This window comes from Myotis davidii, unplaced genomic scaffold (assembly GCF_000327345.1).
Source record: "Myotis davidii unplaced genomic scaffold, ASM32734v1 scaffold430, whole genome shotgun sequence".
Taxonomy (NCBI): domain Eukaryota; kingdom Metazoa; phylum Chordata; class Mammalia; order Chiroptera; family Vespertilionidae; genus Myotis; species Myotis davidii.
Window position 1 is genome coordinate 1,143,271 of NW_006285247.1, and position 13,262 is coordinate 1,156,532.

General features: G+C 41.6%; 1 protein-coding gene across 1 annotated transcript in view; it reads right to left on the reverse strand.

The window, feature by feature from the left end:
• Positions 1-413: 413 nt before the first annotated feature.
• The window catches only part of CCDC81 (coiled-coil domain containing 81), a 33,406-nt gene continuing 20,557 nt past the window's right edge, over positions 414-13,262 (reverse strand). The window contains exons 10-15 of the mRNA XM_006755874.2: positions 13,099-13,203; positions 9,684-9,856; positions 8,987-9,065; positions 8,537-8,757; positions 2,631-2,756; positions 414-881 (exon numbers count right to left, since the gene is read on the reverse strand). Of these exons, the coding sequence (XP_006755937.1) occupies positions 743-881; positions 2,631-2,756; positions 8,537-8,757; positions 8,987-9,065; positions 9,684-9,856; positions 13,099-13,203 (843 nt within the window). The 3' untranslated portion in view covers positions 414-742. The remainder of the gene's footprint in view (positions 882-2,630; positions 2,757-8,536; positions 8,758-8,986; positions 9,066-9,683; positions 9,857-13,098; positions 13,204-13,262) is intronic.

The window sequence follows — 13,262 nt, forward strand, 5'->3', positions numbered from 1 at the left end:
ACTTTTTTGGTTAGAAAGACAAGGAAAAATATCACACTTCAAATAAAAATAATAGTTAATAAGCAGCTTCTAACAGATATGGCAAAAAACTATAAGATTTTCAGAAATTTTATAATTAAAATTGTTTTAGCTACAAAGCATCTCTACCTTTTAAAAATGTTTATTAAGCCTTGGCCAGTGTGGCTCAGTTGGTTAACCATTGTCCTGTACACCAAAAGCTTGCCAGTTCAGTTCCCCATCGGGCTGATTGGTGCTTCTCTCCCACTCTCTCTCTCTCTCTCTCTCTCTCTCTCTCTCTCTCTCCCTCTCTGTCTCTCTCTCTCCCTCTCTTTTCTTTCTCTGCCTCCCTCTCTTTCTAAAAATCAATAAAGACAATTATTTTTAAGTTTACCAATATGAATTGCTAGACACAGTCAGGCATGTAGAAAATATTTATTATGACTAAATTATTCATTACATATGAAGGAAAGATACCATGTTTTACACAAAGTCACAGAGGGAGTGGCGGGGCTGAGTCAGCGGAACCCCCACAGCCAGAATAAAGCTGGGTGCCATCCCCCCTCCAATGGCAGCAGGGTTCTATGGGGCTGGGAGGAAGACAGGAGGGGGGACCCTGTCTTTGTGAATTCGGTAAGCGGTTAAAATGCAAGCTACCCGAAAGCACTGAAACCGTACAATTTTTCAGACATTAAAAAAAAAAAAAGAACTTTGACCAGGAAGTGCAGGTCCAAACTCTTGAGTTTCACACAAACAGCCTGGAGCCCTGCAGGTGCTTCAGCGGCCACTGGTGGCTGTGGCCCTCGTTGGAGGTGCTGCGCTGGCACTGTTTGCAGCGCCGGTACTTGTCACACTGGTCCAGGAGGAAGAGCTTGTCCGAGGCCCTGAGGAGAGGTGAGGAAAGGCAGCCATGAGCAGGCATCCCCAGAGTCCTTGCTGGGGGCCTCGCTAGGAAGCCAGGGCAGTGGAAGGGATACAAAAGGAAAGTCACCCCTGGCCCCTGCCCTCCAGGAGCGTACCACGCACCTGTCACCTCCCACCTGCTTTGGCTTTGTTTTCTCTTTCAAACCAACCAGCTCCTTCTTCCTGCCTGCTGCCTGCTGGAGGCCCTGCCCACACCTGGCCTAGGTCTTCGGGACACAGGTCTGCTCTGCCATGCCCTTGGAGCAGCTGTGTTATCCTGCTACTCAAGGTCATTTCTGTGTCTCCTCTATCCTTGGTCACCATGTTTGGCCAAGCATGCTTCCAAAATCCAACTCAAATACCCCTGTGCTTAATCTCACTGCCTTTATCTGCTTGCCCCCAACACTGAGAAAATGGCTTGAAATCTCCAACTCCCCTTTTCCTTCCTCTTCCAACCAATCAAACAACTCCACTTCCCCCTGGGAACCTATTTTCCATGTCCATCCCTCAGACTTTCATTGTCACAAAATATGGGTTTTGCACATTACAAAGACAGGCCCAAAAAAGTGCCTTAAAAGAAAATCTAGCCGAAACTGGTTTGGCTCAGTGGATAGAGCGTCGGCCTGCGGACTCAAGGGCCCCGGGTTCGATTCCGGTCAAGGGCATGTACCTGGGTTGCGGGCACATCCCCAGTGGGAAATGTGCAGGAGTCAGCTTATCGATGTTTCTCTCTCATCGATGTTTCTAACTTTCTATCTCTCTCCCTTCCTCTCTGTGAAAAATCAATAAAATATATTTTTTTAAAAAAATGAAAAGGAGAGTTACAGATCAAGATCCATTATGACAGATTTTGCCCATGATAACAATTAGTTGATAATTGGCAATTTAAAATATTATTTGGGTATGTTCAAATTTTTATAGCATTTGATTGTATAGGCTTGGCCTGTTTTTTTCAAGTTTTTAGCATTCTATGAAGTCACACCTTACATTTGTAAAGTGTTTTAATTTTTAAGAGTAGTACTTCTCCACCTCCTTATTTGAACCCCAAAACTCTTGGGTTAGCAACGTCAGGGAGGTGTTTACTTTCCCATCTCGCAAATAAGAACATATTAGCTGCCTCTGCAAAGTGAGTGCTAAATTTTCAAAACCAAGCTTGATTCCCTAACTCTAGAATGTAAAAAGGTAGCTGCAGAGAGGTACAGGAATACAATGATACATTCCAAGAAGATGTTTTTGGTTGGTTCCATACCGGGTTTCTCATTTTTTCCAGTTGTTAATCTTGCCCACAACCCCTTGACTCTGCTCTTTGATGACCATTCTGTAAGCCTTGGATGTGTCCTGATGGAAACTCAGTCTCCCTATTTCCAACTAGTTATTTCCAAAGACAATTCCCATCCTCCTCCCCCCATGCCTCCCTACCCTCCACAAAAAAAGAAAATAGAGCCACCCTGTACAGAGGCAAAGGTTAGGGCAGAGATGGCAACTACATAACACACAGCACAATATTCTCCAATCCCATATTCATAGCAGATGTTTCTAATTCATTGAAGCCATTTTTCTCACTGAACCCAGAATTCTTTTCCCCATAAAGTTCACTAGGCAGTCACTACTGATCAACTGGAGTTGGCTCTTGAAATCTATTGGCCATCCCACAATTAGAGGAAAGTAAACGAGGAGTAGAAGGGATTTTCTTTGCAAACCCACAACTTCTGGTTCCAGTCAGATATTACCGCTCAAAAGCCTTCTCCTCCCAGTCCCGTTGCCTCTTCATCTCAGCATTCTGCTTCCAGTCCTCCAGTAAGCTTTGGTTCATCTTGTTTACTCTCTCTAGCTCAGCATTTCTATCCGCCAAGTGCCTGGGGAGAGCGAATAGTCTGATTCTGTTCACAATATCAGGGAGAGCATATACACCAACCTCATGAGCCCCATTCCTTTTATGGTAAATTAAACAAAAACCTTCTGTTTTGTTTCTTTGAAATGTACCAAAAGATATGAACACTGTACAAAAATACCACAGTGAAACTCCTACCTCTCAAATAATGTATGGGTTTAGGACCCTTCATCTTCAATCCTATTTAAGTTAGCAGGATTGAAACCTTTTTCCAATTAGCAAATTCAGCCTTGAAAGCTATTAATTTCCTTTGAGGCTAATTTTTAAAATATATTTTTAGTATTGGTAGTATTACAGATATCTCCCACTCCCCCTCCTTTACTCCCCTGCCTCCCAGCCCCTACCCACTCCTCCAGGTCTTTACTATCCTATTGCCCAAGTCCATGGGCTATGCATATCTATATATATAAGAGGCTAATATGCTAGGTGTCCAACTGTCCAACCAGTCACTATGATGCACACTGACCACCAGAGGGCAGATGCTCAATGTAGAAGCTGCCGAGCTACAGTGTTTTTCAGGTGATGCACCCCGGAACCAGAGAGGAAGGAGCCTGATTCCTCACTGGGCAATTCCACCTTTGCTGTGGGTTATGTTGTTGCTGGGGCACTATTGGCCCCGAATCTGGTTTACTGCACACTTGTGTTTGTGTTCTACACCCTGTACCACAGCAACTTTGCAGAGTGCCCTCTCGCACTCCAGGACCCCTCGGGGAATGTCGGAGAGCCGGTTTCGGCCCGATTACCGCAGGCCAGGCCGAGGGACCCCACCTGCCAGAGCGACCCCGCTCACTCTGTAGATGCTAGGGAGGGACCACGAGAGGTTGGCTCCAGAGTGTGTCTGGTCCATCTTGCCCAGCCCTGCCCCGCTGGCCACCTTCTAATTAATTTCCTTTCAATGTACACAAATCTGTGCACCGGGTCACTATTAAGTATATAAATTCTTTGGTTTATCTCTTCTTGTTCCCCCCCAATTTGAGGCTAATTTAACTGCTCTGAAGAATCATCTCAAATGGATTTCCAATACTGTGTGCTTCTTTCCCTTTATTCCAGCCTCTCAGATGTCAGTAATCAGCTTCCCAGTTGCTGCAGGCATTTTACAAGACAAAGTAGCCAGGTGTGCAAAGGAGAAAAGAGACAGAAGTGACTAGGCAAAAGAAAATGAGATCGAGACAATATCTAATATTGTAAAGAAGGTAAAACACACAAAAAAGGAGTGTTTGATGAAGGTCATATTTTCAAAGTGACTGCTGTATAATGTCTCCTTCAAGAACAATGTTCCAATATTCCTAATGTTAAGTGCTTCTATGACTGGTCTCCAAATGCATAGTCATTGCTTGTCATGAATCACCTTAGACCAAATTCTTTATATGTGCCTATTTCTTGCCCAGCTCAAACTCTTACCATCAGCTCTCAATAGACTTCACTCTGGTATGTGACAATTGATTTAGCCATCTCTGAAGGGCTTTGTTATAGGTAGCAACCACCACTAGGTGTCAGGACCCACCAATAAAAAGCAATAATGTGCTGTGCTCATTCATTTCTAAGAGCATTTTCCTCTAACAAGCATAGCAGTCATTATAAAGATTAAATGAAATAATACACAGAAAGTATCAATGCCTATCACATACTGAGAGCTCAATGACTGAATGGTACCTATTATACATAATTTATTAACCTTTTTTTCTTTTTATAGTTTTTTTCATTGTAGTCAAAAACACATAACATAAAATTGAGCCTCTTGGCCACTTCTAAGTGTACAGATATATGATGTTAAGTATATTAACATCATTGTATAATCAATATCCAGATCTCTTTTCACCTTGTAAAGATAAACTCTAAACTCATTAAACTACTCCCCATTTCTCCCTCCCTCTGACCCCTGGCAACCACCTTCTACTGTGTTTGGTGAATCTGACTTCTCTGAATACCATACACTGAAGTCATATAGTATTTGTCTTTTTGTGACTGACTTATTTCACTTCGCATAATGTCCTCAAGGTTTACCATATTATAGCATGTGTCAGAATTTCCTTCCTTTGTAAAGCTGAATAATATTCCATTGTATGTATATACCACATTTTGTTTATCTACTCATCTGTGGGTGAACATGTGGGTTGCTCCCATTGCTCAGCTATTGTGAATAATGCTGACATCAGCATGAGTGTGTAAATATCTCTTCAAGATCCTGTGTTCAGCCCTGGCTGGTGTGGCTCAGTGGATGGAGTGTCAACCCATGAAGCAAGAGGTTACTGGTTCAATTCCCAGTCAGGGCACATGCCCAGGTTACAGGCTCAGTCCCCCATAGGGAGCGTGCAGGAGGCAGCCGATCAATGATTCTCTCTCATCATTAATGTTTCTATTTCTCTCTTCCTCTATGAAGTCAACAAAAAATGTGTCTTAAAAAAATAAAATAAAACACATTTTAAATCTCACCTTCCTACCTTGTCATCTTTACTCACTGGAGTGGAGAATCACTGTATCTCAGGTTCACATAAGTAAATATTCAATAAATCATGAACTATCTCTTATCTTGGAAAGGCAAAATATAATTAAATACTAAGTGACCTCTATTTCAAACAGAGCAAATGATGACAGCTGGTGGTTGAATAAAGCTTACCACACACATTTCACAGAATATAGAAACCATTTGTTAATGAGCACCTATCTCATTGTGGTTTTCATTTGCATTTCCCTTATAACTAATGATGATGAGCATCTTTTCATATGCTTTATGGCCATTTTTATATTATCCTTGAAAATATAGATTAAAAAGTCAGTTTAATTTAAATGCCTAGAAAGTAAGAGAATGAAGTAGGGTTAGAGGGGAGGCAACAAGACTGCTGGTAGAAACGAACTAGGGTAACTTTATAGAAAACAAACTGTCAGCACCTGGTAATATTTAAAATGTTCCATATGCTTGATCTAGCAACTTCAGTTTTAGGAATTTATCCAATAGAAATTTTTTAAAAGTATAAATTATATGTAAAACCAGTATATATTTAAAATGTTTAATGCAGCCCTGGCCGATGCTCAGTGGTTAGAGCATCAGCCTGTGGACTAAAGGGTCTCAGGTTCAATTCCCAGTCAAGGGCACGTACCTCAGTTGCAGGTTCAATCACCAGCCCGGTTGGGAACCATGTGGGAGGCAACCAATTGATGTGTCTCTCTCACATTGATGTTTCTCTCTTTTTCCCCCTCCTCCCTCTTTTCCACTCTCTCTAAAAATCAATGGAAAAAATATCCTCATGTGAGGATTTTAAAAAAATTTTTTAGCCAAAACCTGTTTGGCTCAGTGGATAGGGCGTCGGCCTGCGGACTGAAAGGTCCCAGGTTCGATTCCGGTCAAGGGCATGTACCTGGGTTGCGGGCACATCTCCAGTAGGAGATGTGCAGGAGGCAGCTGATCGATGTTTCTCTCTCATAGATGTTTCTAACTATCTCTCTCCCTTCCTCTCTGTAAAAAAAAAAATCAATAAAATATATTTTAAAAAAATTTTAATGCAAATTTGTTACAGCAAAATATCTGGAAGCAAAGTGAATGTTCATTAATGGTGCAAAAGTTAAATTATAGTAATCTATATTATAGATATTATTATTATTAAATTAGAAGAATGAATTTCATATATATGTACTGACATAAATGTAAATTAATGACACATTAGAAAGTTCAAGATAGGTTGGGCAGTAATGTATAAGAGCTCATAGGTCTTATTTTCATTTACAACAATGAAGGGGAAAATATATGTGCATTGTTTTAATATATTTGTAAAGAATAGGAGAAAATATAAAAGTTTACATATTAACCTTAACACTGACTACTTGGTCAGGGGAGATTATTCATTTTTATTTTAATCTCTCCACCAATAAACATTTTAATCAGCATAAATTATTACATTTCTTTAAAAACAAAAACAGAAAAGTTTTTTTTAAGTAAAACAATACTTTAGCAAACCTGTTTGGATTGCACAGGTTAAAGCTATTCCCTCTGAAAGAAAATGACCTTCTATTTGCCACACAAAAGGCGGCCCAGAGGGCGAGGAGTTAGGAAAGATGAGAGGAGTAGGAGAATCTGGAATAACCACTAAAGGATATAGAACCGGAAAACAAGGGTCCGGCCCACACAGAAAATGGGTCTATGACTTTGTGGTCATAGAGATAATCAAATACAGACCACAGCTCATATTTGTTCAGAGCCTTGCAGTTTCCAACATCCTCCACATACATAATCTCATAGACAGGACAGGAGGGCAAGTGGGGTTGTCCTTTTGCAGGAGGAAAGGAGCTCAAAGACCTCATTTGTCGTTTGGCTCAGGTCATACAGCTTTTCCTCCTAAATCCAAGTTTAGGAGACCAACCAGAGCAGCTGAGGGCTAGCAGCAGAGGAGGAAGCTCCAATAACCTCGACAACAGATGCAAAGGGCCAGAGCTGGCTGGGACAGCAGCATGGGAAGGCGGAGCCACCATGGGACAGCAGGAGGCTGTTTGCTACAAAACAGAACCTCTTTACAAGAAGCATTTCATTTAACCCTCAACCACCTTGGAGGAAGATACAGGTATTATCCCTAACAACCGATAAGGAACCCAGTGCCTCAGATGTGTGTAACATGCCCAATATGCCACCAGGAAAATGGCAGAGCCACATCGATCAATCAGAATGGACTGGAAGTGGTCTTTCATGGGGGGTGGAGGAGGGGAATCCCAGGGAGGGGCTGGACAGCCTGAGCAGCAGGGGTGCACTTGTGGGGTTTGAGGCAACAGCTAGTTTTCAAGAAATATAAGACTAGTTCAATATTTTAGCAAATAGAGACATACAAATATATATTGCCCTGGGAAGATGCAAGACTATCCCACATGTGACTTGACTCTAAAAGCCAAGCATTTAACTACTCCTACCTCCCTCTCTCCTAATAACGCAACCCCACCCTTATCACAATATACTCCTTCTAATATACTCCTTCTTCCTCATATTTTCATGTGTGCACCTCCCTGGTGTAGAACATTAACACTTCTTCACACCATCCCACTGACCATTTATAAAATGTTAATAAAGTAACTTTTTTATTTTTTAAGTACAACCACCTTCTAAAAAGAGGAGATTCCTTTGAAGAAAAGTCCTTTTGGAACTCCTGAGCTCTTTGATGATTTTATAAAACTCCCCACTGGCAGGTTGCCTAAATCAGGGCTTTTAAAGAACTAGGTGTCTGGTGTTTGAATTAAAGGTACTTGCATTGCTATGGCATGAAGTCCTTTTCTGACTACCCTGTCACCCTCCCCACCCCCTCCCCCGCAATCATCAGTACAGCTACTACACGCACAGTCTTTGAAGGAAGGGGTTTATCAGAGGTTGAGAAGGGGCCCGAGTTTCATGCCTGAGTCTATTTGAGCACAACAGCACATTTGTGGCTCCCATTGTATTTCCAATGGCAGTGCTGATGTGGACAAGTCTTTCAAGAAGTTGTACAGGAAAGAGAAAGAAAAATATCAAGAGGTAACTGGAGAGAGAAATAGGATCAAGAGAGTTTAGAGTGTTTTTTTAAAATTTGATAACTTTTCTTTATAGGGTGAATTGTGAGGATGAAGCATGCAATAAACTTAGGACAATATTTTGCACATAGTATCTCCTCAGTGTGATCACTATTCTTACTGCTTTTCTGCTGTTGTATGAGAAAGAGAAAGAGAGAGAAAGGAAGATAGGGGAGAGGAAGTAGAGAGGAGGAAGACGAAGAATGATCTGGGGTCTCTTACTGTTGTTGTATCTTCTGCAGCATCAGCAAATCCTGCTTTTGGTCCACCAGATGGTTCAGGATGGCTTTCCTCTTGTGGCTAGCAGCTGCCTCCTGCTGCTGTCTCATGAAATTCTGTTCTCGCTTTCGCGTTTCTACCATCAGCTCAGACTCATCCCTGCCAAAGATGGGCTCAAAAGAGTCGGGCTCAGATATAGGCAGCCGGGGGAGTCTGTTCTTTATCTGAAACAGGGACACACATAATGCAGATTACAGTTATACCAGGGAAGAAACTTCATGCACGAGGCTTCAGCACAGGAGTAACACACCAATTCCTTCAGGAAGGAATGGGGGCCCCAAAACCACCAAATGGATAACACATAAGGGGACTCATAACATCACAGTATTTAGACATATTTTAGAATGCTACGGAAGCACTGTACAATCCTTAAATTAATAACTGTTCCCCTACCTGTGCATCCAAAGCCCTCTTGTAAGACTCCTTTTCTTCCTTCTTGTCTTGTATATATTTGGCTCGTAGGGCAGCAAGTCTGGCAGTTTAGAATAAGGGAAGGTGGGGGCAAAGTTTGTTACTGAGTATTTAGTAATACAGATTAGCATCATCAAAACATGTCTAATAACTATTAGGAACAAGAGCCTGGTGAGTAAAAAGTGAGCGTTCCTGTAAGGAGCGTTCATTTTAAGGAAAAAAACAGTCATTAGAATCCATAGCCTAGTGGAAAATGTCTTGGACAGACAGGACAGGGATAATAAGCAGGTGCTGATCATATTATACAAATGCACTACTACGGGGGCAGGCAGTGCTCCTCACCCCGTACATTAAAAAAATCTAGATAGGAAAGCAAAAAGTGTCTCTATCATCTATAAAATGATTCATCGTAAGATTCCTTTCTAAGAAAAGTGATCTTGCCTGGCCTACATGGCTCAGTGGTTGAACCAGGAGGTTACAGTTTGATTCCCAGTCAGGGCACATGCCTGGGTTTCAGGCTCAACCCCCAGTAGGGGGTGTGCAGGAGGCAACCGACCAATGATTTTCACCATCGATGTTTCTATCTTTCTCTCCCTCTCCCTTCCTCTCTGAAAACAATAAAAATATATTTTTTAAAAATTCCGGCTCTGTTTTCCTGAGCTCATCTAGCTAGACTCACTCCTCTGTGAGTTGCACTTGTTCTAGGCGTTCCATCAACTCTTTGTTTTCTCTTTGCTTTATTTCCTTTTCCCGTCTAGTATTAATTTGTTTCAGGAGGCCTTGGATATGTTCCTTTTCCTTTAAAGCCTTTATCTCAGGACTGAATGGCCGTTTATCAAATAGGCAGGATCTCTAGAATGAAAGAGAAGCAATTTATTTATTCTAGAATACCAAAGAGCAACAAAGAATAAAGGTAATAATTCAGAAAGCTAAAATAAATCAGGAAGTAGTTATTAATTTATAATATTTATAAATCCTCAACACATTGACCAGCTAGTGTTGAGGTAACGCACAGAATAATACGAATATACTCAAGGATAAATCTAGCAGCACAGACCAAAGCCCAGTGTCTGAGATAAAACAGGACTTCATGGAGTAGGTCCAGAGCGAGTGCATACAACACAGAGAAGGAAATAAGAAGGAATTATGAGAATGCAGAAGCATGAGCAAGGACAGTGAAGAGGTGAACTGCAGGAATCAGGAGAACTGCATCCTTGCTCTGGGTCTGGCTGTTCTAAACACTAATGGTTCAACAGTGACCAAGAACTGAGACGCACAAACCACCCTGCTATCATTGAGCTGGCACCCTGGAGCAGGAGACAGACAGTGAATCAGTAGACAATACTTACCCGGTTGTGGTAAGTGCTATGAAGCCCTTATCATGGCAAGTGGCTGAGTGGGAATAGGATTAAATTGGTTGGTTATTAGGGAACACTTTTTGGTGGAGATGAGGAGACCCGTGTCCCATACAGTAGGAGCAGCGAATGCAAAGACACTATGAAAACAAGCTAGGCATGTTTAATAAGCAGAAAAAGTCCATGTGGCAGAGGCATAGTGAGCAAGGGAAAATAGAACTAGATGAGCTCAAAGAACAGGATAGGACCTGACAGGTCAAGGTAAGTTTAAATTTTATTTTAATTCAATGGGAAGCCATTAGATATGTTTTGATTCATCATTCGGAGAGGCTGCTGTGTGGACAATAGATTGTAGAAAGGCAAGCCTAATTAGGGAGGGTGTTGCAGAAGTTCGGCCTTATAATGTGGCTTGGACTAGGGTGGTAACATTGAAGATGGAGAGATGCTAGATCAGTGATGGCGAACCTTTTGAGCTCGGCGTGTCAGCATTTTGAAAAACCCTAACTTAACTATGGTGCTGTGTGATATATAGAAATTTTTTGACACTTGCAACCACAGTAAAACAAAGACTTATATTTTTGATATTTATTTTATATATTTAAATGCCATTTAACAAAGAAAAATCAACCAAAAAAATGAGTTCGTGTGTCACCTCTGACACACGTGTCATAGGTTCGCCATCACTGTGCTAGATCCATGTTGGGGGCAAAGGCAACTGGACTTGCAGATGGTTGGGTGTGGGAGACAGAGAAGGCGGAATCTGGAATCTGGGTGTGCAACTGTCTGCCTGGTGATGCCACTTACTAAAATGGGAAAGCTGAGAGAACAGGATGAGAAAGGGAATCAAAAATTTTGTTTTGGTCTTTTTAAGTATAAGATGTCTACAAATATATCAAATAGGAGATACCAAGTGGGCAGTAATACATATAATGCGCAACTTATATCTAAGAGGATAGAAAGATCATGCCTAAGTCTCAAAAGCACAGTGCTCTACCTCCTTCCCTCCCCGCCATCCCTGCCTGGAAGTTTCTTCTTCTATTCAGGTCTTTTCCTAACTCTGATAGGCTAGGAGATCTTCCCAGATCTCTGGTCTAGGTTAAGTGACTCTCCTCTTTGCCCACATAGTGTCATATTCTACGATTATCATAGCATTTGGCATACCACACTCTTGACTCTTTAAATCTGTCTCTCCCACTATCTTCTTCAGACCTCTTTCAAAGGGAACCTTGTCTTATTCATCTTTGTATTCTTAGCCACCAGCAAAGTGGCAAGCACATAGAAATGCATTAATAAATGTTTGACAATGAACAAAAAATATGTATTTTATTAGATTGATGTCTAGAGAGTCAGTCTACCACTTAGATAGTGAGTGAAAGAAGAAAGATTCAGGCAGAAATAAAGGTAGACATATAATGATTGAAAATATTAAAATCAGTGACAAAGCAGGTGGCTCACCTCCATTTGAAACAGGGCTTCTCAAACTTTAATGCACCCACAGATGACCTAAGGATCTTATTCAAATGCAGATTCCCATTCTGGAGGTCTAGGGTGGGACCCTAGATTCTGCATTTCTAGCAAGCCCTCAGGTAATGCTGGTTCTCCTTTTCAATCAGCTGTTCCTGGGGCAGGACTTTAGTAGACTGTCCCCTACGACCCACCCCAGCTCCTGGTTGACAATTTCTATCATTAATAAGCACTGTCGTGACAAATAAGGACTGTATGCTGAATGTGAACACTGTGGAGGCACAGCCCACTTTTCCTGTCTGCCAGTTAAAAACCAGCACAGCCTGCAATACGGTGTGAAAGAAAAGGTGGCCATAAACTAAACCTGACATGCTCAGGGGAGCCACCTGGCAGGTCTTACAGACTCGGTGACCAAAAGTAACCACACAAGATGCTCTGACTATACATTTCCACCTGGGCAGGTCATGTAGCAGGTGGTCATATCCCAGGCCTATAGCTTCCTTAGCAAAGGTCACCCTTTACCTTGTGAACTCTATTGTTCTTATGCATCTAGGAAATGTCAGAGTAATTTTCTTTTCCTATTCTTCAAAGGCACAACCAACAGCACAAGACCATCAAACCCCACATTGTTATCGTGTTCCCCACACGTCATCTCTACGTGCTGTGCTAATTATTAACTCTCCTTTACCCTCAAATCTAAGAAGTATGTGTTTTTCTCTTTTGCTTTTTTATTTAATCCCAGAAATATCCCCACTTTGCTTTTTTCCATGTCCCCTTAATTTACTACCAATGGATTTCATGTAACTTTCTTTAGGTTCTCTCTCCTTTTATTCTAAAGTGTAAAATAAGCTACAAAATTGCAATTCTCCAGAGCATTTTCTCAATCCTTTCAGATTTTGCTCCTGGGTATATCCTCAAATTTTTGACTCAAATAAACTCTTTTTTTTATATATATATTTTATTGATTTTTTACAGAGAAGAAGGGAGAGGGATAGAGAGCCAGAAACATCCATGAGAGAGATCGATCAGCTGCCTCCTGCACACCCCCCAGTGGGGATGTGCCCGCAACCAAGGTACATGCCCTTGACCAGAATCGAACCTGGGACCCCTGAGTCCGCAGGCGGACGCTCTATCCACTGAGCCAAACCGGTTCGGCAGACTCAAATAAACTCTTATGAAACTTTTCTATAGGCCGGACATTCTTTGTTAACAACAGAACCCAAAATTCACAGTGGGGGCAGGTATTCACAATAGAAATTCTAAAAAGACCCTTACATGAAATCCCGGTTTCTCGTTCTTGTGGATTCGCACAGCTTCAGCAACTCCAAGATTATAGGCAGCATTTTTTTGATTCTGTTCTCTATTAGCCAGACTTCTCATCTTTAGAGGAGGGAAAAAACACATTAAAATATAGCCTTTAAAAATTAATTCAACTACAT